The 25,380-nt window shown below is 43.5% G+C and overlaps 1 protein-coding gene across 3 annotated transcripts; it reads right to left on the bottom strand.

The window, feature by feature from the left end:
* Positions 1–1,914: 1,914 nt before the first annotated feature.
* Positions 1,915–25,370, bottom strand: LOC115114600 (outer dense fiber protein 2-like). Of its 3 annotated transcripts, XM_029642993.2 has the most exons (17): positions 25,064–25,370; positions 24,372–24,507; positions 20,872–21,001; positions 20,597–20,728; positions 20,333–20,407; positions 19,826–19,897; positions 19,572–19,688; positions 19,061–19,246; positions 18,807–18,916; positions 18,063–18,198; positions 11,866–11,976; positions 11,634–11,738; positions 11,099–11,257; positions 6,033–6,133; positions 5,573–5,735; positions 2,533–2,658; positions 1,915–2,347 (listed from the first exon to the last, which is right to left on the bottom strand). In XM_029642993.2, the coding sequence occupies exons 2-17, from the start codon at positions 24,503–24,505 to the stop codon at positions 2,168–2,170; spliced, it is 2,037 nt and encodes a 678-aa protein (XP_029498853.1). In that variant the 5' UTR covers positions 24,506–24,507; positions 25,064–25,370; the 3' UTR covers positions 1,915–2,167. The 3 variants fall into 3 exon arrangements, with proteins under 3 accessions (XP_029498853.1, XP_029498855.1, XP_029498854.1); XM_029642995.2 differs by lacking the exon at positions 24,372–24,507 and having other exon boundaries at positions 25,064–25,369; XM_029642994.2 differs by lacking the exon at positions 11,099–11,257 and having other exon boundaries at positions 25,064–25,369.
* Positions 25,371–25,380: the final 10 nt, after the last annotated feature.

Genomic DNA, 25,380 nt, shown 5'->3' on the forward strand with positions numbered 1-25,380 from the left:
AGGGGAACAATTTAAAAAACGCAGTGGAACTCGCTTCGAGGTCCAGATTTGAGTTTGAGGGCCCTAGGGTTTGATGAGTTTACATAATAGCAGCTCACCACCAGACAAATGCAGGCAGGATTTTGACTCAACCAATAGCCCCATAATCATACCATAATCAATGGTGGTCCAGTACACTGGGTATTCTGGACAACTAATCATTTGAGGTCAAACCTTCCCTTCTGTGAACGCTGTAACAGAGGTTTGAAACGTCTAAATTACAGCCTCTTCAGTCTTTGGCTGTAATTTAGAGGCAAAGAAAACAGAATGAAGTCAGAATGAAGTCATCATCACATTGTCACACTCTTTGGTCCAACTCATGGCAACCAGCTAATATACCCTCACATAGAATGTATGGTTGTATGGTTATCTTATGGTCAGTGAAGGGGAAACACAGTACAACAGTCATTTGTGTTGATTAGGTCCAATGGAAACAACACTGTCCATCTCTGGCTGTCACAGGGAGTAACAACTGTTCCTGGATGTCATCAGATGTGTCAAGACAAGCTTATGTAACAAAGCATTGTGAGAGATGCCAAGGTTCCTGTTGGTAGGCCAGGCTATGGAGTGTACCTTAGTTCGACTGGAGGCCTGTATACCCAAACAACCTCTAAAACTCAATATCCCAGTTTACATAAACACATCAACAGCGAAACACAAAGAGGCCAAGAGGGGAAGTAAGGAAGTGGACATGTGGTTCACGTTGCTGCTCGTTTGTTGTGTTCCAACTTGAAATATACTTACTCCTGTCACTATATTTGACCTTATGTTACCTGATTAATAAATGTATATGGTATGTCAATGAATGGAGAAGATTAACTTTTTATATGGAAAGTTACTGTGACAGAAAAGGGGAACAGCAAAGTGTTTATTTTACTAGGCAAGTCAGTTAAGAACAATTTCTTATTTTCAATGACAGCCTAGGAACAGTGGGTTAACTGCCTGTTCAGGGGCAGAACGACAGGTTTGTACCTTGACAGCTCGGGGGTTTGAACTTGCAACCTTCCGGTTACTAGTCCAACACTCTAACCACTAGGCTACTCTGCCGCCCCAAGTATGTTGAGTAAGTTGAACAGAAGGTCCCTTGTAAACATCACGGAGAAGTGACCTGATGAAGGGGAACCGCTACCAGACCGCTTAACCGCGCAACATCGAGGCAGTTTGGAAAACAGATGGACAGTTCTGAGAAGTCACACACATCTCATCTTGACATACAGTATAAATGCCTGTTTGATCACTGTACAAGTGTGTTTGCAGCTGAAGCATCCAGTGGGTTGAATAAACTTGGTTAGAGTTTTTTCTAGTTGTCCTTCTGAGTTCATCCTGTTTGTTCACAACCTATCAGTTGAATTGTTTTTGTATTTTACATAACTGAGACTGTGTTAGCTCTGCTTTGGATATCTGGAGATCCTGTGATGAAACCAAGCCTGACAGCTAAAGCAACTGTACATTGTTTTCAGATGTTGGCATTCAATCAGATTGTTTCCCTCCAAATGTTATGCAAAGTGTTGACTGACTACTCCTGAACAACACCCTGGAGACAGTGAGATCCCAAACAGGTCATGAAACTGGCTCTCCGAGGTTCGCATATCCTGCACAGCACCGCTGAGTGATATACAGGCTTAAGACTTACCTTCCTTAAATAAAGGGATAGTTCGAGATTTTGTCAATGAAGCAATTTTTTTCTACTTAACAAGAGTCAGATGAACTCAAGGATACCATTTTTGTCTCCGCATGCAGTTTGAAGGAAGTTAAAGGTTGTTTGTGATGCGATTGCTAACTAGCGGAAGTCTATATGGCAAAATCTCGACCTATCCCTTTAAGATTTAAGAAAAACCATTTGGATCAGTACACTGAGTAAAAACTCTGTCTGTGTACAATATCCATTATCAACTTTATTGAAATTCTATTTATAATGGAAAAAAGTAGTTACTGATCGATATAAAAACAAACATGGACTTCTTCATCGAACATGAATCAACGTGCAAACTCATACGTTTTCCAAAACACGTACATTATTAAAAACATTCGTAAGTAAGGTTCATACATTGTCAGTAAGGCTCATATGACTTCCACAACAACACAAGTTACACATAGCACACCACAAACACACATATCTGAGTAATTATCATTTTAAAAAGTAGGATGATCCAAAGCTAGACGTTGCCGGTGGTAGTCCTTCATCAAACATGGTGGAGTAAGAGTTCTTGAGGAAGTCTACGTAGTTCTGAATGCTCTGCTTGTGGCTCTCTGATTGGTTCAGGCTGAGCTGCAGGTCCTTCAGACGCACCTCAAACTTCTTCTCAGCCTACACAAAGGAATCAATCCATTGAACTGAAAAATGTATGTATTTTTATTCTTTAAAATAAAAAATGGTCTGATTGGCTATGGCATCAAAAAGTACTGTACTGTATTATCATTAGCTTTAAGGGATATGAGAAACATCCTATGGTATGCAGTAGGTGATCATAGGTGATCGTGTCTGATACTCACCAACTGATTGCTTTGTTTAATCTGTTTCAGCTCATTCTCTCTCCTGCTCTTCTCACCCTCCAGTTCCAGGATTTTAGTCTGAAAGGAACTTTCTCTGGAAACAGCTTTGTCTTTCACTTTGGACACCTTGGCATTAAAGAAATAGAGATGATGAGATGTATCAAAAAGTCAACCTCGACCTCTTGATACAAACTCAACTCCTAAAAAACACTATCTTCAAATGGTTTCTGTGCCTTTCCATTTCCTTCTGAGAACCAGTCAAAAGTTTGGACACACCTACTCATTCAAGGGTTTTTCTTTGTTTTTATAGAATAATAGTGAAGACATCAAAACTATGAAATAACACATATGGAATCATGTAGTAACCAATTTTTTTTTATATATATTTAAGATTCTTCAAAGTAGCCACCATTTGCCTTGACGACACTGTTGGCATTCTCTCAACCAGCTTCATGAGCTAGTCACCTGGAATGCATTTCAATTAACAGGTGTGCTTTGTTCATTTGTGGAATTTCTTTCCTTCTTAATGCGTTTGAGCCAATCAGTTGGGTTGTGACAAGGTAGGGTTGGTATACAAAAGATAGCCCTATTTGGCAAAAGACCAAGTCCACATTATGGCAAGAAAAGCTCAAATAAGCAAAAAGAAATGACAGTCCATCATTACTTTAAGACATGAAGGTCAGTCAATCCGGCACATTTCAAGAACTATGAAAGTTTATTAAAGTGCAGTCGCAAAAACCATCAAATGCTATGATTAAATTGGCACTCATGAGGACAGCCACAGAAAAGGAAGACCCAGAGTTACCTCTGCTGCAGAGGATAAGTTCATTAGTTACCAGCCTCAGAAATTGCAGCCCAAATAAATGCTTCATAGAGTTCAAGTAACAGACACATCTCAAAATCAACTGTTCAGAGGAGACTGCATGGATCAGGCCTTCATGGTCGAATTGCTGCAAAGAAACCACTATGTCATGACGTTGGCCTGGGGGGGTAGGTTTATGACAGTCATAAATACCTCTTCCCCCCTTTTTTCCTCTCTCTACCCTACTGAGGTTACATTTGCAAAACCCTTGGTTAACATAGAGATTCTGGGAAAATCAGTAGGTGGGGGGAAATTAACTATATTCTGGTAATCCGAACAATTGAACATATGCGGTGGTACTTAATGATTAATGAATATGATGTCAGTTCGGTTGTCATCTGAGACATTCTCATCAATGATAAGATGACATAAACTCTACAGTGGAAAGTCTACACATCAGAGTTATCGGATTCGCATGGAATTGTTCAATTTAAATGTTTGAATATGAAATTATTCGTGATGGGATGAAATGTGATTTTAGCTTCTAAAATGTGAGATTTGGGTCTTCTTAAGATACGGCTCTGCTCAATCAGTGGCCCTCCCCTGTGAAGGGACATAAAACTTTTCAAACACCCCCTCCGCTCCCTTCCTATATAAGCCCTTGACGACAATATAACTTCCTGTTCCGATGATGTGAGGACGAAGGTCCTATGTCAGAATGGTTCAGATAATAACTACAGAACGAAGCCAACATGAGTGTGAGCTTTGGTTGCGAATGGTATGAACTTTGAACTCTTATTCACTACAGAAGTGATATCTCCTAGCCGTTGAGTTAGCAACAGCAGATGCAAACGAGGGTTAGGAAGGAACAGACAGAGTGTCCCATCTACCACACAACGACGTTACAACAATGTATCCAATTGACCACCAGAGACATTCTTCAAGGGACAAAGGACTCAGTTGGGCAACACGGCCTTCCATCTACCACCAACCTACCGAAGCGCAGCTCAGAGTAAATATTTATTGCATTTTCCTTTTCCAAATGGGCGGTAATTTAGAATGCATAAGATACTGTATTTACGATAGCACAGCTTTTCCCTTTGTTCCTCAGTCTTCCCGCTCCTTCACTCAAACCAAGCCCCTTTTCCTTTGTGTAACAAGCTGTCATATCTGTTCCACCCGCTAGGGACGTTTTCCTTTATGACGTCATTTGTAATCAAGTTATTATTTAATTATGTGTATGTGTAATTCTGTGTGATTAGTTAGGTATTTAGTAAATAAATAATTAAACCCAATTTTGTATTGCTGATTCAAATTGTTAGCCAGGGTTCGTGCAGATAACCAATAATTTACAACTTTCATATGAGACTGAATTAAGATGACGATTGATATTGACTGCTATTGATGTAAAATATTACTAGGTCTTTAAGAGTTTATTCGGAAGATAACCGCTCTATAAATATTATTTTGTGGTGCCCGACTCTCTAGTTAATTACATGATTAGCTCAATCAGGTGATATTAATTACGGAGAAATTATTTTATAGAATAGCATATCACTTAATCCGGCATAGCCAAAGACACGACAACTACTAAAGGACACCAATAAGAAGAAGAGACTTGCTTGGGCCAAGAAACACGAGCAATGGACATTAGATATGAGTCCAAATTTGACATTTCTGGTTCCAACCGCCATGTCTTTGTGAGACGCAGAGCAGGAGAAGAGATGATCTCCCCATGTGTGGTTCCTACCATGAAGCATGGAGGAGGTGGTGTGATATTGCTTTGCTGGTGACACGGTCTGTGATTTATTTAGAATTCAAGGCACACTTAACCAGCATGGCTACCATCCCATCTGGTTTGCGCTTAGTGGAACTATCATTTGTTTTCAACAGGACAATGACCCAACACACCTCCAGGGCTATTTGACCAAGAAGGATTGTGATGGAGTTCTGCATTAGATGACCTGGCCCCCACAATCACCTGACCTCAACCCAATTGAGATGGTTGGGATGATTTGGACCATAGAGTGAAGGAAAAGCAGCCAACAAATGCTCAGCATATGTGGGAACTAGGTGTGTCCAAACTATTGACTGGTACTATATACATATATATTTATTCTGAGCATTTACATTTGCTACTATACACATGATAGGTTTGAGTAAAACCATATGCTGAGCATATGAGCATGAAATACTGTCCACACTCTATATAATCCAGCAGCTGCTAACATACAGTACCTGATGCCTGACGTCAGCCAGAGCGGCCTCCAGTTCTCTGTTGAGAGCATGGCAGTCTGCTGAGCGCTGTTCTAGGTAACTGCTGCTATAGTGTAAAGTGTCCTCCTGACCTGCCAGCCTACGGACCAGCCCCTGGTTCTCCCCTTGCAGCTCTTCCATCTGCCTTGAGGAATACACAACGATACTTGAAGGGCACCTATTTAGCTACATAAGGACTTCATAACACATTCATAACCTACACATAAAACAGTCATCAGCATTGTATACACATTTCAGAACATTTCAGAATTCACCCTGGACAGGCTTGAAACTTTTTTAAATTAAAAACAATACAATATTTCTTCAATGTCAGTAATGTACTTTGACATGAGAAATATAGAAGAATCTCATTTGAAAATACCACTCGTAATAAAATGGGAGTATGTATGAATTATGTCTAATGAGAGAAAGATAAACTTACTTTTGAAGAGCATCCAATTTCTGCTGTAGATGTGAGTTAGCCTCGTGGATAGACTCTTTCGTGTCCAATGACGATCTCATCTTCTCCCCTTGGCTCTCCACCTGGATGGAGAATAATCATATTTTCAGAATTGGGGTTGGTCAAAGAATGTACTCTTTGACTGAATATCTTACATGCTGCATGCATTTTCAATTAGTATTGAACATGGGGACATGAATTGGGGTTCAAGCACATACAGTACAACAACACAAAGAGTTGTACAGATGCACTTAATTTGACTGCTTCTCACAGCAGGAAAATAATCCTGCAGCAACAGGAAATGTGAATTATTATGTGGATTATAATGAATGGACATTTTTGTAGGGGTTGATCCATTTTTTGATTGCAGAAATCAAGTCAGAAATGTTAAAGTGGAAATTACAAACTTTAGAAGCCTTTTTAAACCTTGAATACACTACAATGTAAATGTCCTGCTGCTCAAGAATATTCTCTGCGACAACCGAGTGAACAAATTAAGATAGTAGATCTGTACCATGCAATGACTGGAATTACATTGGTTTATCAACACAGCACCCTCAACACTGCACAAAGGTAACATGAGCAACATTCAAAGGCAAGGATTGATTGAACAGTGCTGAAACCGTAGTAGACACACATCTTAAATCAGTTTAAGGTGACCATCAAGGCTCTATATACAACTAACAGGGGCACACAGGGTTGCGACCTTACTTTCTTCCCACTGCAATCTGAGCACATTCAGTCACAGACCTTAACACCAAGTCAAAGCAGGACCGGGTTGGGATACATCATTATAACCATTGTGACTACTTTTCAACTTCCGGGTTGGAGCGAGCGGTCGCATCCGCACTTCGGTCCGCAGGTAGTATAACTTTTCATTACATTTCATTATAGTACAACGGTTTGATTTGTCTAATCTTAGCAATTTCTTCTTAGCTAGCTACATAGCCGTCATTGTATCAAAGATAATTGCGTAATTATCGTATTTCGTCGTCCTAACGTAGTCTACACTGCTATCTGCCCAGCAGCTAGCCAGCTAGCAAACGTCCACCGTCTACCGAATAGCAGCACTGTAGAAACTATTACACTCAACTGAACGACTTGATTAGTGTAGTGTTAGCTAGCTACATAGTTGTCTTTGCTGTCTTCGTATCCAAGATAATTGTGTAGTTTAGAGTGTGTAGTTTTAGAGTGATTATCTTAATTTACCGAGGTTAGCTAGCCAGCTATTTGTCGTCCTTAACGTAGGAGACACTGCTAGCTAGCCAACAGCTAGCCAACGTCTACCGAATAGAACTTCCGCACTCAACAACTCCGGTCGCATTCCGCTCGCTCCACAGGTAGTATCACATTTTCATTTCATTTCATTACAGTACAACGGTTTGATTTGTTTGATCGTAGCTAGCTACATAGCTAGCTACATAGCCGTCTTTGTATCAAAGATAATTGTGTAGTCTAGAGCGATTTCCTAGGTTAGCTAGCCAGCTATTGTCGTTCTTTTAACGCAACGTAACGTAATCAACACTGCTAGCTAGCCAGCTAGCCCCCGAATAGCAGCACTGTAGAAACTATTACACTCAACGGAACGACTTGATTAGTGTAGTGTCAACAACGCAGCCACTGCCAGCTAGCCTACAAAGTCAACAACGCAGCCACTGCCAGCTAGCCTACTTCAGCAGTACTGTATCATTTTAATCATTTTAGTCAATAAGATTCCTGCTACGTAAGCTTAACTTTCTGAACATTCGAGACGTGTAGTCCACTTGTCATTCCAATCTCCTTTGCATTAGCGTAGCCTCTTCTGTAGCCTGTCAACTATGTGTCTGTCTATCCCTGTTCTCTCCTCTCTGCACAGACCATACAAACGCTCCACACCGCGTGGCCGCGGCCACCCTAATCTGGTGGTCCCAGCGCGCATGACCCACGTGGAGTTCCAGGTCTCCGGTAGCCTCTGGAACTGCCGATCTGCGGCCAACAAGGCAGAGTTCATCTCAGCCTATGCCTCCCTCCAGTCCCTCGACTTCTTGGCACTGACGGAAACATGGATCACCACAGATAACACTGCTACTCCTACTGCTCTCTCTTCGTCCGCCCACGTGTTCTCGCACACCCCGAGAGCTTCTGGTCAGCGGGGTGGTGGCACCGGGATCCTCATCTCTCCCAAGTGGTCATTCTCTCTTTCTCCCCTTACCCATCTGTCTATCGCCTCCTTTGAATTCCATGCTGTCACAGTTACCAGCCCTTTCAAGCTTAACATCCTTATCATTTATCGCCCTCCAGGTTCCTCGGAGAGTTCATCAATGAGCTTGATGCCTTGATAAGCTCCTTTCCTGAGGACGGCTCACCTCTCACAGTTCTGGGCGACTTTAACCTCCCCACGTCTACCTTTGACTCATTCCTCTCTGCCTCCTCCTTTCCACTCCTCTCCTCTTTGACCTCACCCTCTCACCTTCCCCCTACTCACAAGGCAGGCAATACGCTCGACCTCATCTTTACTAGATGCTGTTCTTCCACTAACCTCATTGCAACTCCCCTCCAAGTCTCCGACCACTACCTTGTATCCTTTTCCCTCTCGCTCTCATCCAACACTTCCCACACTGCCCCTACTCGGATGGTATCGCGCCGTCCCAACCTTCGCTCTCTCTCCCCCGCTACTCTCTCCTCTTCCATCTTATCATCTCTTCCCTCTGCTCAAACCTTCTCCAACCTATCTCCTGATTCTGCCTCCTCAACCCTCCTCTCCTCCCTTTCTGCATCCTTTGACTCTCTATGTCCCCTATCCTCCAGGCCGGCTCGGTCCTCCCCTCCCGCTCCGTGGCTCGACGACTCATTGCGAGCTCACAGAACAGGGCTCCGGGCAGCCGAGCGGAAATGGAGGAAAACTCGCCTCCCTGCGGACCTGGCATCCTTCACTCCCTCCTCTCTACATTTTCCTATTCTGTCTCTGCTGCTAAAGCCACTTTCTACCACTCTAAATTCCAAGCATCTGCCTCTAACCCTAGGAAGCTCTTTGCCACCTTCTCCTCCCTCCTGAATCCTCCTCCCCCTCCCCCTCCTCCCTCTCTGCAGATGACTTCGTCAACCATTTTGAAAAGAAGGTCGACGACATCCGATCCTCGTTTGCTAAGTCAAACGACACCGCTGGTTCTGCTCACACTGCCCTACCCTGTGCTCTGACCTCTTTCTCCCCTCTCTCTCCAGATGAAATCTCGCGTCTTGTGACGGCCGGCCGCCCAACAACCTGCCCGCTTGACCCTATCCTCTCCTCTTCTCCAGAACATTTCCGGAGACCTTCTCCCTTACCTCACCTCGCTCATCAACTCATCCCTGACCGCTGGCTACGTCCCTTCCGTCTTCAAGAGAGCGAGAGTTGCACCCCTTCTGAAAAAACCTACACTCGATCCCTCCGATGTCAACAACTACAGACCAGTATCCCTTCTTTCTTTTCTCTCCAAAACTCTTGAACGTGCCGTCCTTGGCCAGCTCTCCCGCTATCTCTCTCAGAATGACCTTCTTGATCCAAATCAGTCAGGTTTCAAGACTAGTCATTCAACTGAGACTGCTCTTCTCTGTATCACGGAGGCGCTCCGCACTGCTAAAGCTAACTCTCTCTCCTCTGCTCTCATCCTTCTATACCTATCGGCTGCCTTCGATACTGTGAACCATCAGATCCTCCTCTCCACCCTCTCCGAGTTGGGCATCTCCGGCGCGGCCCACGCTTGGATTGCGTCCTACCTGACAGGTCGCTCCTACCAGGTGGCGTGGCGAGAATCTGTCTCCTCACCACGCGCTCTCACCACTGGTGTCCCCCAGGGCTCTGTTCTAGGCCCTCTCCTATTCTCGCTATACACCAAGTCACTTGGCTCTGTCATAACCTCACATGGTCTCTCCTATCATTGCTATGCAGACGACACACAATTAATCTTCTCCTTTCCCCTTCTGATGACCAGGTGGCGAATCGCATCTCTGCATGTCTGGCAGACATATCAGTGTGGATGACGGATCACCACCTCAATCTGAACCTCGGCAAGACGGAGCTGCTCTTCCTCCCGGGAAGGACTGCCCGTTCCATGATCTCGCCATCACGGTTGACAACTCCATTGTGTCCTCCTCCCAGAGCGCTAAGAACCTTGGCGTGATCCTGGACAACACCCTGTCGTTCTCAAATAACATCAAGGCGGTGGCCCGTTCCTGTAGGTTCATGCTCTACAACATCCGCAGAGTACGACCCTGCCTCACACAGGAAGCGGCGCAGGTCCTAATCCAGGCACTTGTCATCTCCCGTCTGGATTACTGCAACTCGCTGTTGGCTGGGCTCCCTGCCTGTGCCATTAAACCCCTACAACTCATCCAGAACGCCACAGCCCGTCTGGTGTTCAACCTTCCCAAGTTCTCTCACGTCACCCCGCTCCTCCGCTCTCTCCACTGGCTTCCAGTTGAAGCTCGCATCCGCTACAAGACCATGGTGCTTGCCTACGGAGCTGTGAGGGAACGGCACCTCAGTACCTCCAGGCTCTGATCAGGCCCTACACCCAAACAAGGGCACTGCGTTCATCCACCTCTGGCCTGCTCGCCTCCCTACCACTGAGGAAGTACAGTTCCCGCTCAGCCCAGTCAAAACTGTTCGCTGCTCTGGCCCCCCAATGGTGGAACAAACTCCCTCACGACGCCAGGACAGCGGAGTCAATCACCACCTTCCGGAGACACCTGAAACCCCACCTCTTTAAGGAATACCTAGGATAGGATAAAGTAATCCTTCTCCCCCCCCTTAAAAGATTTAGATGCACTATTGTAAAGTGGCTGTTCCACTGGATGTCATAAGGTGAATGCACCAATTTGTAAGTCGCTCTGGATAAGAGCGTCTGCTAAATGACTTAAATGTAAATGTATGTGATTATAACACTATAAAAGGAAACCACATATAGGGTTTGACTGCCATCTGGTGGTTGGCAGTGGTAAACGGCCACATTCTACATACTGTACTGTACTCCAACAGCACTTACTAGCCCATCTACAGGTTACCATAGTCTTACTGCTAAAATGCACACCTTGACCTGCAGTTGTCTAATGGCCTCTGCCTTGTCTGCACATGTCTTCTCGGAGCACTTCAGGTTGTCCTGGCACTCCGCAAGTCTCTGCTCTGTGGCACTCAGTACCTCTGGGTACTCTTCCAGCTCCCTTACACACCCCTCCAGTTCCAGTCTCACCTGGGGTCCATGGGGGGAGGGGCGCGCCGGCCAGCAGGGCAGGGGCACAGAGAAATGTTAATTACTGATTGGCCACACCTCTCTAAGTAGCTCTCACTGACTGGACCACAACTGACAATACACGCATAGGAAGCTGGACACTCCCATTCACCACTGATCTTTTAAAGGCTTTCAGCAAACAAATATCAAAAACACAGGATGTCACACTCATTTTGATTTAATTGAATCAAATATGGTTCGTGTAAAACTATTTCAAGCAATTTGATTTGATTCTTACACATGTTGAATAGGCTATCTTTTTGCTTCAATTTTGAAGGATGAAAACCAATTTAAGACAAAGCTCTTTACATTGAATGTAGCCAACAGAAGACTACACCTTCTCCACTTCTGCCTCTCTTCCTTCTCTAATGTTCTCTGTTTCCCTGAGAACACTCTCCAACTTTATTCTCAGATCATCCACCTCCATTTGAAGCTCTGCTACCTGAGAGGTGTGCAATAACAGGTCAATAAAAACAGACAACTTCTACCTTACCTATGAATCTCTCAATGCATTTTTATAGGATTAGTAAGTATTGAAACTTGGATATGGGGGGATGTGGGATCCCTGCCTGACTCTGATCCTGTTCTGCTTGATCTTTCCTCTCCTGTAAGATAGTGCTCTCCTCTTTCAGTGCTGCTTCAGATTGGACCAGCTGCAGTTCCAGCCCAGCGATGGACGCCTGGAACATACATAAACCAATATAATCTTGAACACGACAGGAACAAATCACGTAATAATAATATACAGTACCAGTTAAAAGTTAAGACACACCTACTCATTCAATGGTTTTTCTTTATTCTTTACTATTTTCTAAATTGTAGAATAATAGTGAAGACATAAAAACTATGAAATAACACATATGGAATCATGTAGTAACCAAAAAAGTGTTCAAAACTTCTTAGGGATCAAATCCCTTTAGCGGGATGGATTTGACAACATCCGGTGAAATGGCAAAGAGCCAAATTTAAATTAATGTACTATAAATATTTAACTTTCATGAAATCACGAGTGTAATTCATAAAAATAAAGCTTAACTTCTTGTTAACCTCTTGAACCTCTGGGGGCAGTATTTCATTTTTGGATGAAAAACGTTCCCGTTTTAAACAAGATATTTTGTCACGAAAAGATGCTCGACTAGGCATATAATTGACAGCTTTGGAAAGAAAACACTCTGACGTTTCCAAAACGGCAAAGATATTGTCTGTGAGTGCCACAGAACTAATGCTACAGGCGAAACCAAGATGAAACTTCAAACAGGAAGTGAGCCAGATTTTTGAGGCTCTGTGTTCCAATGTCTCCTTATATGGCTGTGAATGCGCCAGGAACGAGCCTACACTTTCTGTCGTTTCCCCAAGGTGTCTGCAGCATTGTGACGTATTTGTAGGCATATCATTGGAAGATTGACCATAAGAGACTACATTTACCAGGTGTCCGCCTGGTGTCCTCCGTCGAAATTGGTGCGTAATCTCCAGCTGCATGTATTTTTCCATGTGATTCAGAGGAGAAACCAAACTGCCACGAATGACTTATCATCGAATAGATATGTGAAAAACACCTTGAGGATTGATTCTAAACAACGTTTGCCATGTTTCTGTCGATATTATGGAGTTAATTTGGAAAAAAGTTCGGCGTTTTGATGACTGAATTTTCGGGGTTTTTTCTTAGTCAAACGTGATGAACAAAATGGAGCGATTTCTCCTACACAAATAATCTTTTTGGAAAAACTGAACATTTGCTATCTAACTGAGAGTCTCCTCATTGAAAACATCCGAAGTTCTTCAAAGGTAAATTATTTTATTTGAATGCTTTTCTTGTTTTTGTGAAAATGTTGCCTGTTGAATGCTAGGCTTAATGCTATGCTAGCTATCAATACTCTTACACAAATGCTTATTTTGCTAGGGTTGAAAAGCATATTTTGAAAATCTGAGATGACAGTGTTGTTAACAAAAGGCTAAGCTTGAGAGCCAATATATTTATTTCATTTCATTTGCGATTTTCATGAATAGTTAACGTTGCGTTATGGTAATGAGCTTGAGGCTATAATTACACTCTCGGATACGGGATTGCTCGTCGCAACAGGTTAATCCAGCCACCATGTCAGATTTCAAAAAGGCTTTACGGCGAAAGCAAACCATGCGATTATCTGAGGACAGCACCCGGCATAAAAATGCATGACAAACATTTCAACCAGGGAGGTGCGACACGAAAGTCAGAAATAACGATATAATTCATGCCTTACCTTTGAAGATCTTCTTCTGTTGGCATTCCAAAATGTCCCAGAAACATCACAAATGGTCCTTTTGCTCGATAAACTCCTTTATATCCCCAAAATGTCCATTTATTTGGCGCGTTTGATTCAGAAAAACACCGGTTCCAACTCGCCCAACATGACTATAAATGATCTAATACATTACCTGTAAACTTGGTCCAAACATTTCAAACAACTTTCCTAATCCATCCTTAGGTATCCTAAAACGTAAATAATCGATCAAATTTAAGACGGAATATACTGTGTGCGCGCCCCAAACAAAAGAGTCCACTTGGCTTGACACTCATTCTGAATAGCCGTACTTCTTAAAAAACATCAACCAATTTCTAAAGACTGTTGACATCTAGTGGAAGCCATAGGAACTGCAACCAGGTGCCTTATAAATCTACTTCCCCATAGAAAATCAATAGAAAATACAGTGAATTCAAAAATTGTTTTTCCTGGATGGTTTGTCCTCGGGGTTTCGCCTGCCAAATAAGTTTTGTTAAACTCACAGACATTATTTTAACAGTTTTAGAAACTTTAGAGTGTTTTCTATCCGAATCCACCAATTATATGAATATCCTAGCTTCTGGACCTGAGTAGCAGGCAGTTTACTTTGGGCACGCTTTTCATCCGGACGTGAAAATACTGCCCCCTATCCCAAATAGGTTTTAAACAAATCAAATTCTTCAAAGTAGTCACCCTTTGGGGCGGCAGGTAGCCTAGTGGTTAGAGCGTTGGGCCAGTAACTGAAATGTGGCTGGATCTAATCCCAGAGCTGACAAGGTACAAATCTGTCGTTCCACCCCTGAACAAGGCAGTTAACCCACTGTTCCCCAGTAGGCCTCATTGTAAATAAGAATTTGTTTTTAACCTAGTTAAATAAAGGTTGTATTTAACAACATTTTTTAATTGCATTGATGACAGCTTTGCACACTCTTGGCATTCTCTCAACCAGCTTAATGAGGAATGCATTTCCAACCGTCTTGAAGGCGTTCCCACATATGCTGAGCACTTGTTGGCTGCTTTTCCATTCCTGCAGTCCAACTAACCCCAAACCATTTCAACTGGGTTGAGGTCGGGTGATTGTAGAGGCCAAGTTATCTGATGCAGCACTCCATCAATCTCCTTGGTCAAATATCCCTTACACAGCCTAGAAGTATGTTATGTGTCATTATCCTGTTGAAAAACAAATTATAGTCCCAAGCGCAAACCAAAATGGGAAGGCATATCGCTACAGAATGCTGTGGTATCCATGCTGGATAAGTTTGCCTTGAATTCTAAATAAATTACAGACAGTGTCACCAGTAAAACACCTCCACACCATCACACCTCCTCCTCCGTGCTTCACGGTGGGAACCACAAATGCGGAGATCATCCGTTCACCTATTCCGCGTCTCACAAAGACTAGGCGGTTGGAACCAAAAATCTCAAATTTGGACTCATCAGACCAAAGGACAGATTTCCACCGGTCTAATGCTCCTGTTATCCTTGCCCAAGCAAATCTCTTCTTCTTATTGGTGTCCTTTAGTAGTGGTTTCCTTGCAGAAATTTGACCATGAAGGCCTGATTCACGCAGTCTCCTCTGAAATGGAGGAAAACTCGCCTCCCTGCGGACCTGGCATCCTTTCACTCCCTCCTCTCTACATTTTCCTCTTCTGTCTCTGCTGCTAAAGCCACTTTCTACCACTCTAAATTCCAAGCATCTGCCTCTAACCCTAGGAAGCTCTTTGCCACCTTCTCCTCCCTCCTGAATCCTCCTCCCCCTCCCCCCCCTCCTCCCTCTCTGCAGATGACTTCGTCAACCATTTTGAAAAGAAGGTCGACGACATCCGATCCTCGTTTGCTAAGTCAAACGACACCGCTGGTTCTGCTCACACTGCCCTACCCTGTGCTCTGACCTCTTTCTCCCCTCTCTCTCCAGATGAAATCTCGCGTCTTGTGACGGCCGGCCGCCCAACAACCTGCCCGCTTGACCCTATCCCCTCCTCTCTTCTCCAGACCATTTCCGGAGACCTTCTCCCTTACCTCACCTCGCTCATCAACTCATCCCTGACCGCTGGCTACGTCCTTTCCGTCTTCAAGAGAGCGAGAGTTGCACCCCTTCTGAAAAAACCTACACTCGATCCCTCCGATGTCAACAACTACAGACCAGTATCCCTTCTTTCTTTTCTCTCCAAAACTCTTGAACGTGCCGTCCTTGGCCAGCTCTCCCGCTATCTCTCTCAGAATGACCTTCTTGATCCAAATCAGTCAGGTTTCAAGACTAGTCATTCAACTGAGACTGCTCTTCTCTGTATCACGGAGGCGCTCCGCACTGCTAAAGCTAACTCTCTCTCTCTGCTCTCATCCTTCTAGACCTATCGGCTGCCTTCGATACTGTGAACCATCAGATCCTCCTCTCCACCCTCTCCGAGTTGGGCATCTCCGGCGCGGCCCACGCTTGGATTGCGTCCTACCTGACAGGTCGCTCCTACCAGGTGGCGTGGCGAGAATCTGTCTCCTCACCACGCGCTCTCACCACTGGCGTCCCCCAGGGCTCTGTTCTAGGCCCTCTCCTATTCTCGCTATACACCAAGTCACTTGGCTCTGTCATAACCTCACATGGTCTCTCCTATCATTGCTATGCAGACGACACACAATTAATCTTCTCCTTTCCCCCTCTGATGACCAGGTGGCGAATCGCATCTCTGCATGTCTGGCAGACATATCAGTGTGGATGACGGATCACCACCTCAAGCTGAACCTCGGCAAGACGGAGCTGCTCTTCCTCCCGGGAAGGACTGCCTGTTCCATGATCTCGCCATCACGGTTGACAACTCCATTGTGTCCTCCTCCCAGAGCGCTAAGAACCTTGGCGTGATCCTGGACAACACCCTGTCGTTCTCAAATAACATCAAGGCGGTGGCCCGTTCCTGTAGGTTCATGCTCTACAACATCCGCAGAGTACGACCCTGCCTCACACAGGAAGCGGCGCAGGTCCTAATCCAGGCACTTGTCATCTCCCGTCTGGATTACTGCAACTCGCTGTTGGCTGGGCTCCCTGCCTGTGCCATTAAACCCCTACAACTCATCCAGAACGCCGCAGCCCGTCTGGTGTTCAACCTTCCCAAGTTCTCTCACGTCACCCCGCTCCTCCGCTCCCTCCACTGGCTTCCAGTTGAAGCTTGCATCCGCTACAAGACCATGGTGCTTGCCTACGGAGCTGTGAGGGGAACGGCACCTCAGTACCTCCAGGCTCTGATCAGGCCCTACACCCAAACAAGGGCACTGCGTTCATCCACCTCTGGCCTGCTCACCTCCCTACCACTGAGGAAGTACAGTTCCCGCTCAGCCCAGTCAAAACTGTTCGCTGCTCTGGCCCCCCAATGGTGGAACAAACTCCCTCACGACGCCAGGACAGCGGAGTCAATCACCACCTTCCGGAGACACCTGAAACCCCACCTCTTTAAGGAATACCTAGGATAGGATAAGTAATCCTTCTCACCCCCCTTAAAAGATTTAGATGCACTATTGTAAAGTGGCTGTTCCACTGGATGTCATAAGGTGAACGCACCAATTTGTAAGTCGCTCTGGATAAGAGCGTCTGCTAAATGACTTAAATGTAAATGAGATGTGTCTGTTACTTGAACTCTGTGAAGCATTTATTCAGGCAGCAATCTGAGGTGCAGTTATTTCTAATGAACATATCCTCTGCAGCAGAGGTAACTCTGTGTCTTCCTTTCCTGTGGCTGTCCTCATGAGAGCCATTTTCATCATAGCACTTGATGGTTTTTGCGACTGCACTTGAAGAAACTTTCAAAGTTCTTGAAATTTCCAAATTGACTGACCTTCATGTCTTCAAGTGTTTATTTGAGCTTTTCTTGACATAATATGCACTTGGTCTTTTACCAAATAGGGATTTTGTCTGTATACCATCCCTACCTTGTCACAACACAACTGGTTGGCTCAACGCATTAAGAAGGAAAGAAATGACAGAAATAAACTTTTAAAAAGGCACACCTGTTAATTTAAATGCATTCCAGGTGACTACCTTGTTGAGAGAATGCCAAGCGTGTGCAAAGCTGTCATCAAGGCAAAGGGTGGCTACTTTGAAGAATCTCAAATATAAACATTTATTTGTTTAACACTTTTTTGGTTAATACATGATTCCATATATGTTATTTCATCGTTTTGATGCCTTCACTATTACTCTGCAATGCAGAAAATAGTAAAAAATGATCTGGAATGAGGTGTGTCCAGACTTTTGACTGGTACTGTATATATATAATTATATCATCCTGAATTATGGTGGGAATAAATGACATGCTAGAATATACAGAGAAGGTATTCGAATTAGAAAGCAGTAGAGCTACAGTAAGTTTGTTATCTTAGATAGTTAGTTTACTTTAGATTATATAGGGGCTACTCTATGGCTCAAGGTAACATTTTGGTCAAACTAAATAAAAAAATCAATAATTGTGGGGTGGTGCACACACAACTTCAAGGTATATATTGGCGTTTTATTTTCCTACCTTGAGGGTTGCGTTCTCAAGACCAATGTTTCTGTTTTCAGCGTTGAGTTTTTCCACTTTTAGCAATAAGACCTCATTTGCAGCAGCAAATTCATCCCTCTCTTTCTGCAGCTTCACAGTAATGTCTGCTATTTGGCTGTAATGAAACAACAATACAAATCTCAATAAAATACCATTTTATTGGTCATGTACACATATTTTGCAGATGTTATCGCAGGGGTAGTGAACTGCTGATGTTTTTAGCTCCAACAGTGCAGTAATACCTAACAATGTTTTATTTATTTAACTTGGCAAGTCAGTTAAGAAGCTTTATCTTGGCCAGGTCGAGGTTGTAAATGAGAAATTGTTCTCAACTAGCCTACCTGTTTGAAAAAAGGTGAAATAAAAATAAATAAAAAAATAACAAATTCTTATTTTCAATGACGGCCTTGTTCAGGGGCAGAACGACAGATTTTTACCTTGTCAGATCGGGGATTCGATCTTGCAACCTTTCGGTTACAAGTCCAACGCTCTAACCACTAGGCTACCTGCTGCCCCACAATACACACAAATCCCCAAAATAAAAAATAAAGGAATTAAGAAATAAGCAATTGTCGCTTGCCCAAATACTTTCTGTGAGGAGAAGATCTGAAAAGTTTAAAAAAATTCAAGAACATTATTTATTGCCTCAAGGACCTGGATTGACAATATGCCAGACTTTGTGTCCATGACAAAAAATGAATACTAAGGCTTGAAATGACATACCGTTTTAGCAGTCCTATCTGTGCATCAAGCTGTATTCTCTCATCTGTCTTCTGCTCCTGTTGTCTCCTCCATGTGTCCCTCTCTGAATGAACCTCAGCCAGCTGAACATCCTACATGTCATAGAACATAACATAACGCACCTTACTGTCAGTGGCAATGAACTCACCACGAACGGGAAGTCGTGTAAAGTAGGGGACACCGTAGCTAAAGTAAAAACTGTGTTCTTATTGGTTCCCAACATTACCCATGCGTACTTTTTCCCTCAGCTTCGTGTAGCATTTATCCACAGCAGCTTCGAACCTCTGGGCCCTCTGTTTCTGGGCGCGGGTGGCCTTCTTCAGGACTCCTTTCTCCTGCGCTGCCTTCTCCGAAACACCAGAGATCTCCCCCCTCAGACCATCTATCTCCAGCTTCTGTGCCGTCAACTGCGTCTCCAAACCCTGGAAAAAAGTGAGGGAACACGCACAGTGTTTAAGCTATAAACATATCTACACACTAATTCCTTGCCTTTCACTTACAGACGACGTCCATCTTGGATGGGTCGTAAATTAATATTGTCCACCATTCTTTGTGAAACAGAAAAGCATCTATTTTTTGCTGACTTTCTTCCCAACCCTCCCAGACACAGGCTGGAAGCTTCATATTCACTGGAAATGGTGTATTTTGCTCTGTGTCTTACTCTACAGATAGTAAGGACAAGCCATTTTAATGGGACAATAAAGTGATTGATATATTCATAGACTGATGCCTGAAAATGTGTGTTACCCGGAGCTGCACGGTGAGACGGTTGTTGTCGGCCTCCCTGCTGCGTAGCTGGCCCTGCAGGTGAGCACGTGTGGTCTCCACAGACTTGGTGGCATGGACCGCATTCTCTGTGTTCTCCTGTGGAGCATCAAAGCAGAAAGAGATGGTGTGAGGACAATGCCTTCATTTCATTTGTACCTTTGTCAATGTTTTACCATGTACAAATTGTGGTCATCGCTTGTGTATTTCATGTGAAATTAAAGGCCAGTACTAACCATTTCTTTCTTCCGCAAACCCATCAGTTCTTCAGCCATTTTTTCTTTATCATTCAAATCTCCTTTCAAATGCTGGTGGAAACAAAATAACAATAAAAAATATAATAAAAATAAAAATAATTGATCTTTCTCACAGTACAATTTTCATTTCAAATGACAAATGTGTATAGTAAACAGTAGCAAATGCTTTTCTATCCAAAGTGTCTTTTTAGTATATGTCTTTTTAGTACATGGGCCACATATACTAAACGTTTTAGTTTAGTATATGTGGCCCATGTGGGATTGAATCAAATCCCCAACTTTAATGTAGCTGGCATCATGTTTCAACCCACTGAGCCATACTGCACTGAATGACCCTATTATCTGCCAAGGGGAGCTTAACAAACTGGCAGACCTTATAAAATCTTAAGCCTTGGCACCGCTATGTCAACATTTCAAAACGTTTCAATACAGGTCTGGAGTAATGTGTGAAGTTTAATTTTTTTCACCAAGGAAGAAGCAATTTACCAGATTATCACACTCAGCCTGTGTAAGCTTCTTTATTAAGAGATCGATGTGTTTGTCTGTCTCCATTCGAGATGCCTAATACAGGAGACAAAAAGGGTAGTCAAATCATGTTCATTTAAGAAGACAACGTTGCAATAACCCTTTACTTTAGTGCACAGGTTTAATGCATTCTAAAAACTTGTCATAAGCATGACCCCCTTATAAGCTGCTAGCTGACAGTCCTTCAAAGTAGTAATGATTAGCCATCAGATTAGAACTGCCAACCTCTGCATCCTTCAGGTCTTGGAGTTGCTGTCGAACAGACTTGTTTATCCGTTTAAAAACCTCCAACTTCTCCAGCAGAAGGCCTCTCTGCCTTGACATCCGCAGGTTATCAGAAGCAGAGTGTCTCGAGTCCTTTGTAACAGAAGGATTAATTCAATTCTGCTTTTGACACCTTTGACACCTTAAACATAGTAACCGAATTAATGATATGTTATGCCTCTCAAAATAAAGACAGGTGCACTGTCTGCACATCAACTGCAAAGGACTTCACGTACGGCAAAATCATCCTCCAGTGTCTCCTTGAATGACATGAGCTGTATGGCTGCAGAATTGGCCGCTGCTTCGGCATTCATCAATGTCTTCAACAGGGGACTTTTGTCCACGGTTGCACCATAGTCTCCATAACTACATATAAAGAAAAGACAGAGAGAGGGTTAGAAATCAGTTGGATCCACACTTAGAGCTGTGCCTGTGCAGTGTTTCTCACAAATCGTTTTATAATGTAGATGTATAGTGTATTTTTGTGATCCCCGACGCTCGGTCTGAACATTAACATGCATCACTTGCGGTATTTGGAAGCATAAGGACCTTATCTTTCATATCAGCTAGAAATAATTTTCAAATAACAATGTTAAATTAATACACAACTTGATAGGTTAGTGTTCCCACACGGCCATATCTCCATGTTACAGCGCTTGTTTAGGGACAACAGACGGAAGACAGGAGGCGACCACCTGTGCTAATTAGTTATCTAGCTGTATGGATCTGTGCAAAACTGCTAGAGTAAGTGTATCTCTTTTATTTGAAAGATTCTTTCTTGATGATCAATATGTTTTGAAAGCCGTATCGCAAGCAATGATTATTGACGTTTCTAAATGTTAAAACACAGCATCAGGATGGAAGGAATGGCACCCGAGAGGATGGCTGCCGTTTTACAGGCTCCTAACCAACTGTGTTATTTTGTTAGTTTTTTGTTAGTTGATCGAGATTATCCTACCAACGGGACATTAAAAACTGTAATATCTTATGTTTCACAGAGCCATGGCTAAAAGACGACACGGATAATATAGAGCTGGCGGGATTTTCCATGCACCGGCAGAACAGAGAAGCTACATCTGGTAAGACAAGCGGTGGGGGTAGGGTTGCCAACTGTCCCGTATTAGTCAGGATGTCTCTTATATTTGGCTAATTTGGTTTGTCCCATACGGGACCTCCCTTGTCCCGTAAATTCATCCAATCACAGTAAAGCGTAAACTCGACAATTCCTGCAAGTAATTTCTGTTATTGTTCGGTCAGTTTGGCATATCAAGAATATATGGATAAACCTGCAAAAAAGAAAAGACTGTGCAGCTACAACAAACAATGTGAAGCAAAAAAGACGTGGGTTAAGCCCGTCAGTGGTGACTAGACGAAAGCGTTCTGCACTTTATGCGTCGGGAATTCTCAATTGGCCATGGAGGGGAGATTGACCTAACTCAGCATGCATCCACAGAAATGCACAAGACCACGCTAGCTAAAGGTGCTAGCAATATCAGTGCATTATTCGTGGCGTCTACTGCGGAAACTGACCAAATTGGAAAACACCTCTCCGTTTACCAGTTATTGAGCAGTGCCGACAATCGCATTCTGAAAGCTAATTGCCCAGCTCACATAGCTCATAATGCCTGCAAGCACGCCTGCGATCAGCTGTCAGTTGATATTGAGACAATTGTTTTACAGATCTACAGCCACTTATCAGTATCTGCTTCCCGAAGAGAAGAACTGCGTGCATTTTTTGCCTTTGTTGACATTTCAGTGGCGTGAAATTCTGCGACATGTTTGCACACGATGGCTCTCTCTTCATCCAGCTGTCGATAGTCTCCTGCGAAGCTGGCTAGCTCTTACATCAAACTTCAAGTCCCTTGGCAAGACCTGTCCTGTGGCACTGAAGAGTATTTTTGAGGCTGAAGAAAAAACAGAAGATGCTGAGATGTATCTGTGCTTTTTCCACAACGTGGGTGTCTTTTTGACCAACTCGTAAAAAAGCTGGAGGAAACATCGCTCTGCATCACAGATGTTTACGAGGAAGTCCAAAAGTTCAAAATGAAGATGCTTCAGCTGAAACAGGACAGATTTTTGGATACCAGACCAAGCAGCTGATGGACAAACAATTGTAAGCACAAAGGTCCAAGCAGCAACATGACTGTGAAGTTCTATGACACTGTCACTACATACATTGACAAGTGGTTTGATTCCTCACCAGAACATTGTAATGGTGAAACTGATCAGCCTCTATGAGGAGCTCTCCTTCACTGACCTGGAGCAGGTGGTGGTGGCCCTCAAAATGACAGAGACAGTCAGTATGGACCAACTCTATGAAGAGTGTTGTGCTATCCGGGAGGAAATACAGAAAGCCAGACAAGGATACCACAAAATCCGCCAGTGAGAAGTCGTGGCAGTTTTCCAAAACCTCGGGAAAGCCAACTTGATCAACATGTTCAGGATTGTCTCATTTGTCCTCAGTGTGCCAGACTCAAATGTCTTTGTAGAGAGGATTCTGTAATGACCCTGGGTTTATAAGCGCGAATATCGACTCTGCCACTCAAGCATGCATTTGCAGCACAGTCGATAGCGCACTGGACTTCGGGCTAGAAGGTTGAGGGTTCGAGACCTGCTCCCTGCTGTTTCATTACCATACAAATGTTTTGCCTTTCCAATTGAATAAGAATATACGCTGTTCACACAACACCATACCCATACCACCGTGCACTGGCATGCGACCTTTTGTCCCTTATTTGGGAGTGAGAAAGTTGGCAACCCTAGGTGGGGGTGTGAGTATTTGTCAATAACAGCTGGTGCGTGATGTCTAATATTAAAGAAGTCTCAAGGTATTGCTCGCCTGTGGTAGAGTACCTCATGATAAGCTGTAGACCAAACTATCTACCAAGAGAGTTCTCATCTATATTATTCGAAGCCGTCTATTTACCACCACAAACCGATGCTGGCACTAAGACCGCACTCAACCAACTCTATAAGGCCATAAGCAAACAAGAAAATGATCATCCAGAAGTGGCGCTCCTAGCGGCCGGAGACCTTAATGCAGGCAAACTTAAATCCGTTTTACCTCATTTCCACCAGCATGTCACGTGTGCAACCAGAGGAAAAATAACTCTAGACCATCTTTACTCCACACACAGAGACGCATACAAAGCTCTCCACCGCCCTCCCTTTGGCAAACCTGACCATAATTATATCTTCCTGATTGCTGCTTACAAGCAAAAACTAAAGCAGGAAGCACCAGTGTCTCGGTCAATAAAAAAAGTGTTCAGATGACGCGGATGCTACGCTACAGGACTGTTTTGCTAGCACAGACTGAAATATGTTCCGGGATTCATCCAATGGCATTGAGGAGCATACCACCTCAGTCACCGGCTTCATCAATAAGTATATCAACGACGCCGTCCCGACAGTGACCATACGTACATATCCCAACAAGAAGCCATGGATTACAGGCAACATCCGCATCGAGCTAAAGGCTAGAACTACTGCTTTCAAGGAGCGGGACACAAATCCGGACACTTAAAAGAAATCCCGCTAGGCCCTCAGATGAACCATCAAACGAGCAAAGCGTCAATACAGGATTAAGCATGTGACAAATAAAGTTTGATTTGAAGTTCAGATAAGGCAGCGGTAGGCGAAGATAATGGCTGAGAACTGTAGGGAGAAGGCAGAATGCCGCCTAGAGATTTCGAGAGCTAACTATCCCCTAAACAAAACTGTGGCCCATAGATCTCACTAGTTGCTCTCCATCTCAGGGGTTTTAGTGTAGACGCTGTTGCGTATCCTGCTCCCTCTCCCAGGCTCTGAGAAGCCATCTACATCCTCGTCTAAAGAGTCCTGGAAGGGTTCCTCAGGAGACATGGCTCTCATTTCTGCAGGGGGGATGAAAGAGGACTATAGGTGTTAGTCTTACAGTTTTCCCATAATCACATTTCCATGTTCTAATAAAAGACACTAGACAACTGTAATGACAAGGAGATTATGAAAACAGACAATACCAGACATGTGTACAATGTATTGCAAGTATAGCTAGAATTGTAGCTAACTTACAGGTGTCATACATGGAAATTGTCCTAGGCAACATTTACCTGTTCTACTTCTCAATCAATTACTATCTCCTCTACAAACGACCCTGTACTGTCACTGATTATTAGGCTACAACCAGTGCTTGTTCTTTCCACCATTAGCTATTAGCTGAGATGATCCATTTTGCCCTTCAGAGCCAAGGAACAGTAGTTAGCTAGCTACACAAGCTTTGGTATCTGGATACAGTATGCTAGCTGAGTTAGCTAGCAAAGGCCAGTTAGTTAGAATTACTAAGATGAAACGCAAAATCAAACCGAGTTTGCATTAGGTAAGAAACATCTATAACCAAGACGTATCTAGCTAAATTGGCAAGGTGAGATTTCAAATTAAATGTATTTTTACCTTCATTCACTTTCGTGCCTCTTGTCTTGTGCTACTGTACTGTAAGATGCTTGACGTTCGTTACATCCATTGGTTGATTTGAGTCCCGCCTTTTTACTCGCGATAAGTGATTGGCTGAGGCATTGGGCGTAAAGACTTAAGGTAAACAAATCCTACTAGAGCGTGGTTATTAGCTAAATTAACCAAACAATGGTTGTTCGGGGTTTAACCCATCCACTTGCATTTTCTATATGAAATAAGTATTATGTCATAAACAAAATATTTTGAGTGAAACCGAAGTGAAAAAAAAAATAAACAGCAAAGTAATTCAACTGGAA

Source organism: Oncorhynchus nerka, linkage group LG9b, assembly GCF_034236695.1.
Source record: "Oncorhynchus nerka isolate Pitt River linkage group LG9b, Oner_Uvic_2.0, whole genome shotgun sequence".
Classification (NCBI taxonomy): Eukaryota; Metazoa; Chordata; class Actinopteri; order Salmoniformes; family Salmonidae; genus Oncorhynchus; species Oncorhynchus nerka.

Coding starts and splice junctions, on each gene's coding strand:
- LOC115114600 (XM_029642993.2), bottom strand. CDS start 24,505: ATGAGAGCCATGTCTCCTGAGGAACCCTTCCAGGACTCTTTAGACGAG. Junction 11,739..11,865: donor CAGAACAGGATCAGAGTCAG/GCAGGGATCCCA, acceptor CACACCTCTCAG/GTAGCAGAGCTTCAAATGGA. Junction 2,659..5,572: donor TGGCTGACGTCAGGCATCAG/GTACTGTATGTT, acceptor TTTAATGCCAAG/GTGTCCAAAGTGAAAGACAA.